Source organism: Polyodon spathula, unplaced genomic scaffold, assembly GCF_017654505.1.
Source record: "Polyodon spathula isolate WHYD16114869_AA unplaced genomic scaffold, ASM1765450v1 scaffolds_2237, whole genome shotgun sequence".
Lineage (NCBI taxonomy): Eukaryota > Metazoa > Chordata > Actinopteri > Acipenseriformes > Polyodontidae > Polyodon > Polyodon spathula.
In genome coordinates, this window is record NW_024473711.1 from 86,924 (window position 1) to 103,076 (window position 16,153).

Below are 16,153 nucleotides of genomic sequence, written 5' to 3' on the forward strand. Positions count from 1 at the left end.
GTGTGTGTGGTGTTATCGGCTTGCACTATGCAGTTTCCCCTGCAGACCTGGGTGTGTGTGTTAGGGGTGTTAGAATACATTACTGTCACGATATGTGTCATGATAGGCAGGTTGCAATGTGCATCATGATACATGCAATGGCCCTGATAGGCACTTGTGTGATGCAGAATAATATCAAATGATCATTTAACAATGGATTTGTTTTTTTTATTAAGACACAAATTAAGAGTTCGGGAGAGTTTTCATTCCTACTGTAAAAAACACTTCTCTCAAGAACCACCTGGTGAACTCTGAGCTACAAATTTGTCTCACAATATGATGTGTCATGTAAAGAAAGAATCCCTGATTCAAGATTAATCATTACACCCCAGTTAGTGTATGTGCTTCATCCATGACTGCAAACCTCCCAAAAAATTATAGATTCCAAGGAAGAACTAGTACCCACATTGTGATCTCACCCCTTGACCTGATGAAAAGCATTTCAAAGCATTTCAACATAAATGTTACATAAAATAAAATATAATGTTTATAACACACAATATCAATCACTCCCCCCTACGTTATCAGATGTAACCATATAGAAACCTCTCTCTCTCCCCCCCTCTCTCCCTCTCTCCCCCCCCCCCCCCCTCTCCCTCCCCCCTCTCTCTCTCTCCTCTGTCCTCCCCTTTCTTTTTTCTCTCCCCTCCTTCTCCTCTCCTCTCTCTCTCTCTCTTCCCTCCCCCCCCCTCTCAGACCCGCGGTTCTGGCTGCTCTGCCTGTCTGATATGCGCTGGCTGCGGAATCAAGTTGTGGCCCCTCTGACGGAGGAGCTGGTGTTCCGTGCCTGCATGCTGCCCATGCTGGCTCCCTGCGCTGGGCTGAGCCTGGCCATCTTCACCTGCCCGCTCTTCTTCGGAGTCGGTGAGCGCCCGGCTGAGCCACCACGCACAAACAAAGAGAGAAACAAACTATAGCCTCTTTCTTTACTGCAGTGCTTTGGTCGGGTTTTATCAAACTCGTGTGATTGGTGCTGTCTGACGATCATGTTGAATAAGGTGTAATGAGACTGGAGTCGAAGTTCTCAAAGTAACATTGATGGGGTGCAAGCCTAGTGTCCACTTGCTGTTTTTATTTTATGTATTTTTTTGCAATAACTCAGTTAGTGGTTTGGCAGTCAAAGAAAGACTATATTTTCACTTTATTTTCAAACACATTGCCTTGAAATGTTCTAACCACACATCATTAGTTATAAATCAGCTGGGCAACACGTTCCTCGATGTTACACTGGAGCATTCGCCAGGAAAAGGAAAAAGGATCGCAGCGTGTCCAGATCACACTCCCTCCTCCTGCAACAACGCTGGGGTTCTGTTCCCACGACACATTGTGCAGGAGGGGTCGGGAACTGGATACGCTGCGATGCCTACGAGAAAAATATCTTTCTCCTGGCGAAGTTCCTGAAGAAAAAAAGGAATTCCCTTGTTTATTTACCTATGATTAGGGGGTCTACTTAATTCGCTATTTTGCGGAAATCGAGAAATTGAGGGGTCACTGAAATTCACCTCTTTGGGGGCCAATGCATACTGGACTAGTACAGAGAAGGGAAGAAAAGAAACCTAATTTAAATGATCTACTGCACGTCACAAGCGATCGCAAACTACGTGTCTTAACTCTGTAGATAGGCTTTTTTTTTTTTAATTCCTTCGCTGTCCTCTGTGCATATCAAAAATACAAAAAATAACGTACTTTAGACAAATAACAATAAAAAAAACAAATACACCAAAGCGGTTAACTTTCTTGTTACTGTTCACATGACAGTGGTGTTTTAAATCACCCCATCAGTGCGTCTGTACTGTTTTTCTGTGACCTGTACTGTGCAGTAGGGGTTGGGACAAAGTCAGTGTTGCATTGTTATTTTGATTTAGGTTGCTCAAGTCTACTAGTTTTCAGCATTGGAGGTAAAATACCAAAAATGGACAGCAAAGCGAAAAAAGCAAAGTATATTTGCCGAGAGGATCGTGTCAAGAAAAAAAAAAAATAAATTTCCCCAAAAAGCAAGGTACGTCTACGCTCCATTTAACAAAACGTGTAATTACACTGAAACCTCTTCCATGCGAGCTAGCAATAAATCTAAGGAAGTCGTAGCGCGTATCTGCTTCCGAAGATGGTCTCCACACCGCTTCACCAGACCTGTAAAGCGTCCTCCACCCCCTCAGTGTCTCCTATGATTGGCTTATCTTGTTTTGCTGTCGAAGTCTTTTGTTTGAACTCTCAGTCGTCGTCTGTTTTCATAAGACAGCCAACATCGTTCACTTGTAGTCGTATGTCCAGGGCTAGGCCGAAACAACCTGCTGCTTACTTTTTAAGTAGGAAGCAAGTACCACTATTTTAGTCTTTTATGTGCTCGGAAATATTAGTTTATTTGATGTTTCAACAGGTCTGCGCAATCCTGATTTTATTCCTTAACCTACCCACGTAAATTCTCTGCAATTTAAGTAGATCCCTACCTATGATGTGTGGATAAAAAAAATATGACAATTATCAGGAATATGTTGAAATAATGGCTACAGTGTGGACGTGATGCAGTGAAGGTAAAGCGAGGTGCTTATTGGTATTGCAGGGGGTTCTGGAACTATAACTTATTACTCACTAAACTGAAGATTGTACTCGGGAATGACTATTGAAGCACAAATCGTAAGCCATGTTCTGATGCACACAGGATAAGATGCACTGGAGTTAAAAACAAACCTTTACCAGTGATTCCCTGACTTCTCAGATCAATAACAAGCACTCTGTGTGTTTGACTGTCTGTTCCAGCTCACTTCCACCATGTCATCGAGCTGCTGCGATTCAGACAGGGGACCGTAGGGGGCATCATCCTGTCCGCAGGTAAGAGAAGGAGCTCCTCAGCATAGGGGGGGGGGCATCATCCTGTCCGCAGGTAAGAGAAGGAGCTCCTCAGCATAGGGGGGGCGTCATCCTGTCCGCAGGTAAGAGAAGGGGCTCCTCAGCATAAGGGGGGCATCATCCTGTCCTCGGGTAAGAGAAGGAGCTCCTCAGCATAGGGGGGGGCATCATCCTGTCCGCAGGTAAGAGAAGGAGCTCCTCAGCATAGGGGGGGCATCATCCTGTCCGCAGGTAAGAGAAGGAGCTCCTCAGCATAGGGGGGGCATCATCCTGTCCGCAGGTAAGAGAAGGAGCTCCTCAGCATAGGGGGGGCATCATCCTGTCCGCAGGTAAGAGAAGGAGCTCCTCAGCATAGGGGGGGCATCATCCTGTCCGCAGGTAAGAGAAGGAGCTCCTCAGCATAGGGGGGGCATCATCCTGTCCGCAGGTAAGAGAAGGAGCTCCTCAGCATAGGGGGGGCATCATCCTGTCCGCAGGTAAGAGAAGGAGCTCCTCAGCATAGGGGGGGCGTCATCCTGTCCGCAGGTAAGAGAAGGAGCTCCTCAGCATAGGGGGGGCGTCATCCTGTCCGCAGGTAAGAGAAGGAGCTCCTCAGCATAAGGGGGGCATCATCCTGTCCGCAGGTAAGAGAAGGAGCTCCTCAGCATAGGGGGGGGCATCATCCTGTCCGCAGGTAAGAGAAGGAGCTCCTCGGCATAGGGGGGGGCATCATCCTGTCTGCAGGTAAGAGAAGGAGCTCCTCAAATAAGGGGGGCATCATCCTGTCCGCAGGTAAGAGAAGGAGCTCCTCAGCATAAGGGGGGCATCATCCTGTCCGCAGGTAAGAGAAGGAGCTCCTCAGCATAGGGGGGGCATCATCCTGTCCGCAGGTAAGAGAAGGAGCTCCTCGGCATAGGGTGTGCTTGGAAGGGCCAGCCTCGGTGGGTCGAACAGCCTCTTCTCGTCCCTTCTGTTCTCGTGTGTTTGATTCGGACCCAGGCTGGAGAAGCTAGTGATCTCCTGGTTGTGTGTGTGTTTTTGGTTTAGACTGTGCAGTCGGTGTAATCTCTATTGGATGGATTCTTGTAGAGACGAACATTGCAGGTCAGCATCTGCACTAACCAGCCCTTGTTCTCTGTGTGTTTCAGTGTTTCAGTTCTCGTACACGGCTGTGTTTGGGACATACACAGCTTTCGTCTTCGTCCGGACAGGTCAGTGCACCCCGTCATGTTACTACTGTCATTATGATGATGAGCTTATAATATTAGTTAAAGTAGTGGGTGCACTAAAGCCTCTCACAGTCGGAGTGCAGGTTCCTGGCTGTGCAAAGTTGCTGGTCTTCTCTGGGGATTCCACAGGGAGCATCTAGTGCTCCTCTGGCTTAGGGAGGTAAAGCAGTCGGTCACCTCACCACGCTACAGCAGGCCCTACAGGCCAGGCACCCACTTTCAGTTCTCCTGAGCTGCTGTAGGGATTACTGCAGCGAGGGAACATAACTGCACGCGTAGGGAAGAAAATCAGAGGGGAAAATAACTGAACACACTAAATTGATATAAACAAGAGTAGGTGGTCATAATTGGAGAGAGATGCCAGTAAGGTGGGTGTGAACAGAAGGGAATGAAAATAGCATGAATAATGATTCCTTTGTATCTCTGACACCCAGGCCACTTGATGGGGCCGGTGCTGTGCCACTCGTTCTGTAACTACATGGGCTTCCCTGCCCTGAGCCCCGCGCTGGAGCACCCCCAGAGAGCTACCATCGTCACCTGCTACCTGCTGGGTGTGCTGCTGTTCCTGCTGCTGCTCTTCCCCATGACGGAGCCTCTGTTCTACGGGAGCGTGCCACTGTGCAGCCTGGCCAGGACTGCCCATGGGGGGGCCTCGCTGTGCTCCTGACCCCTGCCACTGAACAACCCCCCCCCGCCTCCCCCAGGACAGCGCAGCAGCTTCCTCTATCTGTGTTTATTCACGCCTGTGAGGGTCAGGTATGCAGCATGGGTTCCCAGTGCGAGTCCTTAACGATTCACCTCCGCTTCTCACCGAAGTCTCAAATCGCCAGTTTCGTTTCTAGACGGTAGATGTTTTGTCTGACGACAGCAATGCAAGGATGGGAATTGGACTTCTGCTGCAGCCCCATTCTTTGATTACGGATGTGAACCAAGGTTTCAGCAACGTTATCACTGCCCCCTTTCTTCTGTTGAAGATGTTTTGGCGGCTGGTACGCTGTGTTGAGGGAGCAGTTTGACTGTGGAGCTGGATTTGGTTTCACACTCCTCTGCCCGCTACAAGAATTCAGTTGCTTCTATTTTAAAATGGATGATAATATTGTAACAATTCTTTGCAGGATGCATAACTTTACACAATGAGAGTATATATATATATATAGTTTAAATAACCTTTTGTATTCAATGCTAGTGAATATTAATCTAGCGGTCTCTATCTGTCTGTCTATGTACCACAAGTGTGCAGACATCTAGTATCAAATACCTTTCATATTCCATGCAGTGAATCTGAATCTGTCCCTAGATGTACATCAAGCCAGTAGTAAGACATGATTCTGTAGTTAAAAACTAACAGAGCATATCCCCAGACACTTAGACCTGCACACATATCTAGAGAACAGCTCAACCAATAATGGGGATACTTGCTTAGGGCATTCTTTAGCATAACTTTTTTTTAAGTGTGCTTCATTACAATGCTGTGGTATTTTACAGTAGAGCTCTGTACACCCTGTCTTCTTATTACCTGCATGCTGCTGTTTTGCACTGGGGATCGAAGCCATTTACTGCACAATCTCATGTGCACAATCCAAGTCATCTTAAGCGATGCACACTGTGTGATAGTTACTTTTTAAAACTCATTACTTGCCATGAGGGCATATTCACATTTACAGTAAAATAAATATAACCAAATCTATCTCAACCTGCAGAAAGCCAAACCCTAATCTTTTCAAGTCAAAGTGAGAATAAGCGTTACCTAGAACCTTTCCAATGAACTCTCTTACTTTGACAGCAACACTGTCGTGTTCATAATGTATTGCTTCTCTCCACTGCTTCCCCTGATCCCGTGACTCTCCACTGCTTTACCGGATCCCGCAATTTCTTTTAGTCACAGGAATTGTTCCTCTGATTTGTTTTTAATCACTAGGTGCCCTGGTTCAGTTTCTGCAGTGAAAGTTTTCAGATGCACACCTCTATAGAAACGCTGCTAAAACCATTTGAAGAGGTCAAAAGCGCTATCCCGGTCTTGTATTTAAATGCCAACCATAACTATCAAACGCTCAATAATGCTGAATTTAAAAATACTTAAAAGAAGCTGAAATTCAATGACAAACGCTTCCACTAGAAGTCTTATGAATGTCTTCAAATTCTGGATCTCTCACGGCTGTGTGTTATTTCTTTTCTTTTCCATTCTTGCCAATGAGACAAACTACCTAGTGCACAACATCTAGTGTTTTTAGCAAAACAAAAAGATTGCTCACTCTGGCTCTTCTATAAAAGCAGATTCACAGTGTTTTATTGACCGTTCTCCGAGCCCTGAATGACCCTCTACTCACTGAGGGAGGGGGATCCGCTGGACGAGCGGAGAGAGACAGCGCTGACTGAGAACGGAGGGCAGAGCCGGGATACTGGAAGCAATACAATTCTCTTCAGGGGCCAGAGGCTGAATGGACGTTTTCAAACTCACCTATTTTCACACCATTGAATTTTGTATTTCTAGAATCCTGAGATGTTTATCTTGAGATCTATATTTTCTATTAAGAGCTATTTTGGTGACAAGAGTGTATTATTCAACAGAAGTCTTAATAATGAATACAATTGCATGCTTTATTAACTGTTTAAAACCGATTTTTTGACAATCTTGCTGGATGTAAAGACATTTTCATGAAAAATATTGGAATTTGGATAATAAATGATGTAATTTTTACGAATATAAATGAGAATTTGTGCTTGCTATTAATGCATGTGTGCTTTAAGCTAAATTTGATGAATGAGGGTTTTTTAAGTGGTTGCTGTGACATAAGAATATTGATCGGACGCGCCTTGCAGATGCTCCAATGCGAGCCAAGGTGGTCTGGTTTTGATAGTAACGGGTTACATTCACTGGGATGAGTTTGTTAGCTGTATGTATTAAGTTGAAGATCGACTACAAAAAGTTAAAGAAAAGGACAAAATGAACTCTGTCTCTTGTTCTTGCCGAGTCTAAAAAAAGCAAGCGGCCTCCGTTTTTAGCACACAACTATGAAGGGACTTTTTTGACCTGAAAAAAGAAACAAGGACCAGGGGTCACAAATGGAGATTAGATAAAGGGGCGTTCAGAACAGAAAATAGGAAGCACTTTCTTACACAGAGAATTGTGAGGGTCTGGAACCAACTCCCCAGTAATGTTGAAGCTGACACCCCGGGATCCTTCAAGAAGCTGCTTGATGAGATTCTGGGATCAATAAACTACTAACAACCAAACGAGCAAGATGGGCCGAATGGCTTCCTCTCGTTTGTAAACTTTCTTATGCTCTTAGTAGTGGGCATGTACACTGGTTTAACAGATATCAACTGGTGGAACTGCATCTGAACCCTACTGTGTTGTAAGTGTAGACCTGGGCAGTACTATAAAGCAACGTTTTAAAAATGAATGGAAAATAAAATACATGTTTCTGCTGAGATTATAAAGCACTGGGACGACACGGTATAGGGTCCCTTCATTGTTAATAAAAAATGGTTTGGTACAATTTAATCATAGCGCATAATAAGTAAATAAATCACGGTCCTAGCAGCAGTTGTGAAGTATTAGTATTCTGTAAATTCTGTCCGGACTTGTTTCCGGACTTGTTTTCAAAAGATAACGGCATGGACATTGTATACCAATGGAATACCTCGTGTGTAGGTATGTGTGTGTGTGTGTGTGTGTGTGTGTATGCCTGTGTGTGTGTATAATAGATTTATAACTTAATAGAGAGAATACATGCAAGTCTCACTATCACGTTGCCTTCTAGCCAAAATTGTAAATATTAATACTGCCATAGCCTTATGTTTTCGCCCCGTTGCCGCTGTACTTTATGTATCCAGGGCAGGTCAAACATCAGGAAAAACTCACAAATTGTGCGACCCTTCCTGCGATTTTATCGGGCAGCGTGTGTGATGCCCGCTCGCAAAGCTGCGAAGCGACCTCCTTCATTGAGATGCGACGATCGGGCAATGTGACCAGCTGTGCTGGGAGGAACTGAGCCTGCAGAGCCCCTATCTCTTACACTGGAGCCAGCTCCCTCTGGTGTCAGCAACTGGATCTGCAGAGCCCCTACCTCTTACACTGGAGCCAGCTCCCTCTGGTGTCAGCAACTGGATCTGCAGCCCCTACCTCTTACACTGGAGCCAGCTCCCTCTGGTGTCAGCAACTGGATCTGCAGAGCCCCTACCTCTTACACTGGAGCCAGCTCCCTCTGGTGTCAGCAACTGGATCTGCAGAGCCCCTACCTCTTACACTGGAGCCAGCTCCCTCTGGTGTCAGCAACTGGATCTGCAGAGCCCCTACCTCTTACACTGGAGCCAGCTCCCTCTGGTGTCAGCAACTGGATCTGCAGAGCCCCTACCTCTTACACTGGAGCCAGCTCCCTCTGGTGTCAGCAACTGGATCTGCAGCCCCTATCTCTTACACTGGAGACAGCTCCCTCTGGTGTCAGCAACTGGATCTGCAGAGCCCCTACCTCTTACACTGGAGCCAGCTCCCTCTGGTGTCAGCAACTGGATCTGCAGAGCCCCTATCTCTTACACTGGAGACAGCTCCCTCTGGTGTCAGCAACTGGATCTGCAGAGCCCCTATCTCTTACACTGGAGACAGCTCCCTCTGGTGTCAGCAACTGGATCTGCAGAGCCCCTATCTCTTACACTGGAGACAGCTCCCTCTGGTGTCAGCAACTGGATCTGCAGAGCCCCTATCTCTTACACTGGAGACAGCTCCCTCTGGTGTCAGCAACTGGATCTGCAGCCCCTATCTCTTACACTGGAGCCAGCTCCCTCTGGTGTGAGCAACTGGATCTGCAGAGCCCCTATCTCTTACACTGGAGACAGCTCCCTCTGGTGTCAGCAACTGGATCTGCAGCCCCTATCTCTTACACTGGAGCCAGCTCCCTCTTGTGAGCAACTGGATCTGCAAATCTCACTGGAGACAGCTCCCTTGGTGTGAGCAACTGGATCTGCAAGCCCCAATCTCTTACACTGGAGACAGCTCCCTCTGGTGTCAGCAACTTGACCTACAGAGCCTCTTTCGAATTCAAATTCAAAATTTGCTTTATTGGCATGACAAAGTTATGCAAGTATGGCCAAAGCATTAACAGAATAAAAAAAAACCAATTATATATATATATATATATATATGAACATAAGAAAGTTTTCAAATGAGAGGAGGCCGTTCGGCCCATCTTGCTCGTTTGGTTGTTAGTAGCTTATTGATCCCAGAATCTCATCAAGCAGCTTCTTGAAGGATCCCAGGGTGTCAGCTTCAACAACATTACTGGGGAGTTGATTCCAGACCCTCACAATTCTCTGTGTAAAAAAGTGCCTCCTATTTTCTGTTCTGAATGCCCCTTTGTCTAATCTCCATTTGTGACCCCTGGTCCTTGTTTCTTTTTTCAGGCTGAAAAAGTCCCTTGGGTCGACACTGTCAATACCTTTTAGAATTTTGAATGCTTGAATTAGGTCGCCACGTAGTCTTCTTTGTTCAAGACTGAACAGATTCAATTCTTTTAGCCTGTCTGCATATGACATGCCTTTTAAGCCCGGAATAATTCTGGTTGCTCTTCTTTGCACTCTTTCTAGAGCAGCCATATCTTTTTTATAGCGAGGTGACCAGAACTGCACACAATATTCAAGATGAGGTCTTACTAGTGCATTGTACAGTTTTAACATTACTTCCCTTGATTTAAATTCAACACTTTTCACAATGTATCCGAGCATCTTGTTAGCCTTTTTTATAGCTTCCCCACATTGTCTAGATGAAGACATTTCTGAGTCAACAAAAACTCCTAGGTCTTTTTCATAGATTCCTTCTCCAATTTCAGTATCTCCCATATGATATTTATAATGTACATTTTTATTTCCTGCGTGCAGTACCTTACACTTTTCTCTATTAAATGTCATTTGCCATGTGTCTGCCCAGTTCTGAATCTTGTCTAGATCATTTTGAATGACATTTGCTGCTACAACAGTGTTTGCCACTCCTCCTACTTTTGTGTTGTCTGCAAATTTAACAAGTTTGCTTACTATACCAGAATCTAAACCATTAATGTAGATTAGGAATAGCAGAGGACCTAATACTGATCCCTGTGGTACACTGCTGGTTACCACACTCCATTCTGAGGTTTTTCCTCTAATCAGTACTTTCTGTTTTCTACATGTTAACCACTCCCTAATCCATGTACATGTGTTTCCTTGAATCCCAACTGCGTTCAGTTTGAGAATTAATCTTTTGTGCGGGACTTTGTCAAAGGCTTTCTGGAAATCTAAATAAACCATGTCATATGCTTTGCAATTATCCATTATCGATGTTGCATCCTCAAAAAAATCAAGCAAGTTAGTTAGACACGATCTCCCTTTCCTAAAACCATGTTGACTGTCTCCCAGGACCCTGTTACCATATAGGTAATTTTCCATTTTGGATCTTATTATAGTTTCCATAAGTTTGCATATAATAGAAGTCAGGCTTACTGGTCTGTAGTTACCTGGTTCAGTTTTGTTTCCCTTTTTGTGGATCGGTATTACGTTTGCAATTTTCCAGTCTGTCGGTACCACCCATGTGTCAAGAGACTGCTGCATGATCTTGGTTAGCGGTGTGTAAATTACTTCTTTCATTTCTTTGAGTACTACTGGGAGGATCTCATCCGGCCCAGGGGATTTGTTTATTTTAAGAGCTCCTAGTCCCTTTAACACTTCTGCCTCAGTTATGCTAAAGTTATTTAAAACTGGATAGGACATGTGGGGCATGTTGTCAGTATCTTCCTTTGTAAAAACTTGTGAAAAGTAATCATTTAATATATTTGCTATTTTTTTTCTTCATCTACGATTTTGCCATTTGTATCTCTTAAACATTTTATCTCCTCTTTGAATGTTCTCTTGCTGTTGTAATATTGGAAAAACATTTTGGAATTGGTTTTAGCTCCCTTAGCAATGTTCATTTCTATTTCTCTCTTGGCCTTTCTAACTTCCTTTTTGACTTGCGTTTGCAGTTCTGTGTACTCTTTCTGTGTACTTTCTTTTTGGTCCTTTTTTAATGCTCTATAAAGTGCCTTTTTTCGCTGAATATTTTTTTTAATTGATCTATTAAACCATTTTGGCAATTTAGTTTTACATTTAGATTTGTCTACTTTAGGGATGTAATTGTTTTGCGCCTCTAGTACTACATTTTTGAAGAACAACCATCCTTCTTCTGTGGGTGTTTTCTCTATTTTACTCCAATCTACTTCTGTTAGTCTCTGTTTCATACCTTCATAATTTGCTTTTCTAAAATTGTAAACCTTAGCTTTAGTCATTACTTTTGGGGTTTTAAAAAACACTTCAAATGAGACCATGTTGTGGTCTGAGTTTGCTAGTGGTTCTCTGACCTCTGTTTTAGTTATTCTATCTTCGTTATTTGAAAAGACTAAATCAAGTCATGCCTCCCCTCTAGTCGGTGCCTTGACAAATTGTGTTAGGAAGCAGTCATTTGTCATTTCCACCATTTCAATTTCATCCTTCGCGCTACCCACCGGGTTTTCCCATTTTATATGGGGGAAGTTGAAATCCCCCATTAGTATGGCTTCTCCTTTGCTACACGCATTTCTAATGTCATTGTATAACAGATTATTTTGCTCACCATCTGAATCTGGCGGTCTATAGCATGCTCCTATTATTATGCCCTTTGAATTTTTGTCTGTTATTCTGACCCATATTGATTCGGTTTTATTTTCTTTGTCCAGGTTTAACACCTGGGCTTCAAGACTGTTTCTTATGTATAGTGCTACCCCTCCTCCTCTTCTGTCCTGCCTGTCTTTCCTATACAGTGTATACCCACAAATATTATATTCGTCCCCATCACTCTCAGACAACCACGTTTCTGTAACACCTATCACATCATAGTTACCTGTTAGTGCAGTAGCTTCAAGTTCTAGAATTTTGTTTCTGATACTTCTAGCATTTAGATAAATACATTTAATGGTTGTCTTACCTGAGTTGTTGTTCTTGTTTTGATGCGGTCTCCCTTCTGTTTTTTTGTTGATTTCTCCCCCCTTCCTTTCTAGTTTAAATGCTTCTGAACCTGCTCGAGGATCTTTTCTCCAAGTAGACTGGTTCCCTTGTTATTTAAGTGCAGTCTGTCCCGTCTATACAGATAGTCTTTGTTGTAGAATGTGGTCCAATGATCAAGATAGGTGAAGCCTTCCCATGTGCACCACGTCTTCAGCCATGCGTTTTGATTAATTATTTCCAGCTGTCCATATGGTCCTTTGCAAGGTGCCGGTAGTATACCAGAAAATACCACAGTTTTGGTTTTCTCTTTTAATTTCCTTCCTAGCTCTCTGAATTTGTTTTGCAGGGATTTTGGTCTGTCTCTTCCAATGTTGTTTGTACCGATGTGGACGACTACTACCGGGTCGTCTCCTGTTCGTTCTAGGAGCCTGTCCACGTTCTCAGTGATGTGCTTGACCGAGGCTCCCGGAAGGCAGCACACTGTTGTAGTAAGGGGGTCCAAACTGCGAACTGAACTTGCTGTGTTTCTCAATATGGAGTCCCCAACAATCATGACCTCCCTTCTTTTTGCTGTCTGGTCACCACTGTCAATAGGGTCCTGGATGTTGTTCCTTTCATTCTCTTGTTGTTGGTTCTGCTCATCAAAATTCTGAAGTGACTCAAATCTGTTGGTTGTTTTGATTTCTGGTGGTTGTGTTTGACGAAGTTTCTTTTTTTCCCTGCTTCTGCCTACCTGAACCCAGCTGTTCTGACCTTCTATCTCCCTGGTGGCTTTCAGTCTGTTAGGGGTGATGCAGACTTCCATGAATTGTGGGTGTGCCAGTTCCTCAAGATCCTGTTGCTGTCTCACTTCTTCCAGCTCCATTTCTAGCATACCTACTAGTTTATGCAAATCCTGGATCGCGCGGCACTTTACGCACACTTGGTTTAGCTCCGCTGGGTTTTCTCGGATTTCCCACATCAAGCAGGTGTCACAGATTACAGGCTTGAAGACCATGTTGAGGGTTTTTTTTTTTTTTTGAAGTTTAGTTTCTTCTGCAGCCGTCAGCCTGCTTTCCAACTGCTTCTAAACTGAGCTTCAGGGACAGCTCTCTGGCCACTGCTTCAATCCTGAAGCTTAATGAATTGTCTGTGTAACTGAACCACACTGCTGCAGACTCGCTCTGCTCATTACAAATCATTGGATACGTGTTTAAATGCTTGGTGCAACTGTTTTTAAACTTTTACTAATCAAAATAAAACTCACATGTTATTTCTGGGGGACAGAAAGATGCAGAATAATTGTTAGGCTGACACAGTATTTTCAACATGGTCGCATTCTTCTGCAGTGCCGTGGTTAACGTTTCTGGGGCTCATAACGTGGAAGAGGGGCTTGATTCGGGGGAAGGGGGACGAGGGACGACAAACTAGTGAAAAACAAGCGGAGACACGTGTGCTGTGTACTGTACCGGTGTGTGGGACAGTACTGCAGAGTCCATTTGAGGATTAACTGTCAATACGAAACCACAGTGACGTTTTAAAAGTACCTGTTTTTATTTTTTAATTATCCTTTTAGTGTGTATCACATCATGGCGATCGGTTTTGATGTATTGCGGGATATATTCGTGTGGGGCATCTTATTTTTCTGTCTATATTAATATTTAGATAATAGTCAGTTAATCAGCTCGTACTGTAAAATAAACACGTTTGTGACGGATTGTCTCACAGGTACACCGACAAGTGAGGTGCAACCAACGAGTCAGAAAGGTTACATTAAAAGTTTTAACAAATAAATGCTAATATGAAAGAAAACGTTAATTTTGGGGCAGCTAAAATGTGTAAAACTGTAATGCATAATGTAGTAAGAAGATAGAAACGCCGAACACGCTCTTAATTAAATGCCCAACACGTGCTCTAAAGTGAAATGGCGCAAATGCGCCTGGAATCGCAATAGTGGTTTAATTGTCTGATTATCGCGATTAAACACACCTGAGGCGACACGGCTCTGTTTGCGCGAGGGCAGCGCGGGAGCGGCGAGGACCGTCCATCGAGGGGGGATTAAAACGCCTTTTAAATTATATTTATTCGACGTATTGTCATTATTATTTGGTTAGAGTATTTTGTAAAAGTTGTATTGTCTTTTTTTTTTAAACCAATATTGCACGCTTTCCCTGTGCGAGTTCGGCGCCTCTGGAGTCGTGTTGAATCTCGGTGTAAACCTTTCTAACCGGTCAGTGTAAGTATTTATATATATTATATTATATTTATTTTCGTTCCTTTGTGTTGCGGTGTTTTAAGTTTAGTTGTCTTTAGTACATTGTGATGTTTCGTGATATTTCTGGAGCTCTCTGCTGGCGGTGCTTCTCTATTATATTGATTCGTTTCAATCTTCTCAATGAGATTCAATATTGAACACGATGCACCTATTAAAAAATGAACCGGCGCTTCACGCTGTTTTACTGCAGCTCACAATAATTTAATATACCGGCTGCTGCGTTTAAACAGTAAGTTTTTAGCGCGGCTTTCAGTTTTGAAGAAGGTCTGCATAGCCGGCGTTTATCAGTAGAAAGTTGTTTTTTTGGGGGGTTATTGTAAACGGTAAATTAGCCCATATCGGTATTAAGTGGCGTTTATTTCTCCTCAGTTTATTGGTGGCGGTTTGTTTTATATTTAAACTTTTTGTTTTTAACAAACACGTGGCTTGAAGGAGAAATTGCTTAGCAACCGAAGCCCGGCGCGCGTCACGGTGGTGGGCGTGGTTATTCAAATGCGCAGCGCGCACGGCATGCTGGGGGTTGCCGGGTCGCGTCTGCACAGCTGACCCATGTGGAAGGACTCGCTTGTGTTTCGCGTCTCCAATGCGATGCGTTACTGTGTGTCAATGATTGAGTTAAAATGCAGCCGCTGAGGGGAGAGTGTGAGCGCACCGTGACAGGGAAACACCTCGGCGGAGAGGGGGCCCTCGCTTCGAGAGCGGATCGGCATCGCTTCTCGGCCTTTTGGCTAAGATCAAGTGTAGTATCTGTTCTTATCAGTTTAATATCTGATACGTCCCCTATCTGGGGACCATATATTAAATTGATTTTTGGAACTGGGAGATGGAAGAGGGGCTTGCTCCGTCCACTCCACGCATCGACCTGGTATTGCAGTACCTCCAGGAACGGTGCACTCCCCTCCCGGGGGGGAAACTGAACTGGTGAAAAATAGACTTCAAACTCTTGCAGTTCAGGTAGGGCTGTATTTAACTTGTCCTGCATTTAGTTTCCAGTCTGTTTAATCACAAATGGGTTTTTGCTGCAATATCATCTTCCATCCGACAGATGGCGCCAAGCAAGTCTGGCATAAGATTACATTGAATGCCCTGTAGCGGAGAGTCCCACAGTGCTGTGTTGAAAACCTAACTCGACCTGGCTGTTTTTGGATAGAAGTCCCTGTAGTTTTAAACCTCGTTAGCCGGTGTGCTTTCTCAGAGTCTGCATCTCTTGTGATGATTTGTATTACCGCCCCAGTCTGAGAATTCATGACTGACTGGTACTGTACCTTCTGACTGCAATGGCTTGGGTTCGAGAGACTGAAACACATCACGCTTCTGACATGCTGCAGTCTACTGTGTGATGCTACAATGAGTTGCTTTTGCAAGCAGTGTCGAGACTAGATTCAGATTCAACACTTAAACTCAGTTTCTCAGACCAGTTTTTTAAGCCTGTTTTTAAAGTGTATTTGTATTTCTACCGGTCTTTTATTCCTGGTTTGTTATGAGTTTTAAGACACACCTGAGCCTGTTATTATACATGCCGTGTCCTGTCTCTCCTGCTGATTTCAATACTAGACAAGCATATGCACAGTCCTTGAATGTGTAGCCTGTGCAGCAGTGAATGGGAGTGAGACTCAATGCATTGTATCTCCGCTATTGCAGGCTCAGATACCCTGCCAATGCAGTGCTGCTCTGGAAGGCAATGGAGACTGCAATTGCAGGTTGGTATCTAAAGAATTGCTTGCTTTTCTTAGAAAAGGAGGTGCGCAGCATTGCTAAGGCTGCCCTGTAATGGGTAGTGTTTCATTATTGATCTCACAGAATGTAAAACATTTACAAG

The 16,153-nt window shown here is 44.1% G+C and overlaps 1 protein-coding gene and 2 non-coding genes across 3 annotated transcripts in view; all 3 read left to right on the top strand.

Annotated features, from left to right (window-relative positions):
- The window catches only part of LOC121310463 (CAAX prenyl protease 2-like), an 8,105-nt gene extending 2,109 nt beyond the window's left edge, over window positions 1–5,996 (top strand). The window contains exons 2-5 of the mRNA XM_041243640.1: window positions 736–903; window positions 2,797–2,868; window positions 4,014–4,076; window positions 4,529–5,996. Of these exons, the coding sequence (XP_041099574.1) occupies window positions 736–903; window positions 2,797–2,868; window positions 4,014–4,076; window positions 4,529–4,761 (536 nt within the window). The 3' untranslated portion in view covers window positions 4,762–5,996. The remainder of the gene's footprint in view (window positions 1–735; window positions 904–2,796; window positions 2,869–4,013; window positions 4,077–4,528) is intronic.
- Window positions 5,997–15,042: 9,046 nt separating this feature from the next.
- On the top strand, window positions 15,043–15,233 carry LOC121310464. The gene has a single exon (XR_005948802.1). It is a non-coding gene; the product is annotated as a U2 spliceosomal RNA (small nuclear RNA).
- A 303-nt stretch (window positions 15,234–15,536) lies between these two features.
- Window positions 15,537–15,611, top strand: LOC121310510. The gene has a single exon (XR_005948845.1). It is a non-coding gene; the product is annotated as a small nucleolar RNA SNORD31 (small nucleolar RNA).
- The last annotated feature ends 542 nt before the right edge of the window (window positions 15,612–16,153 follow it).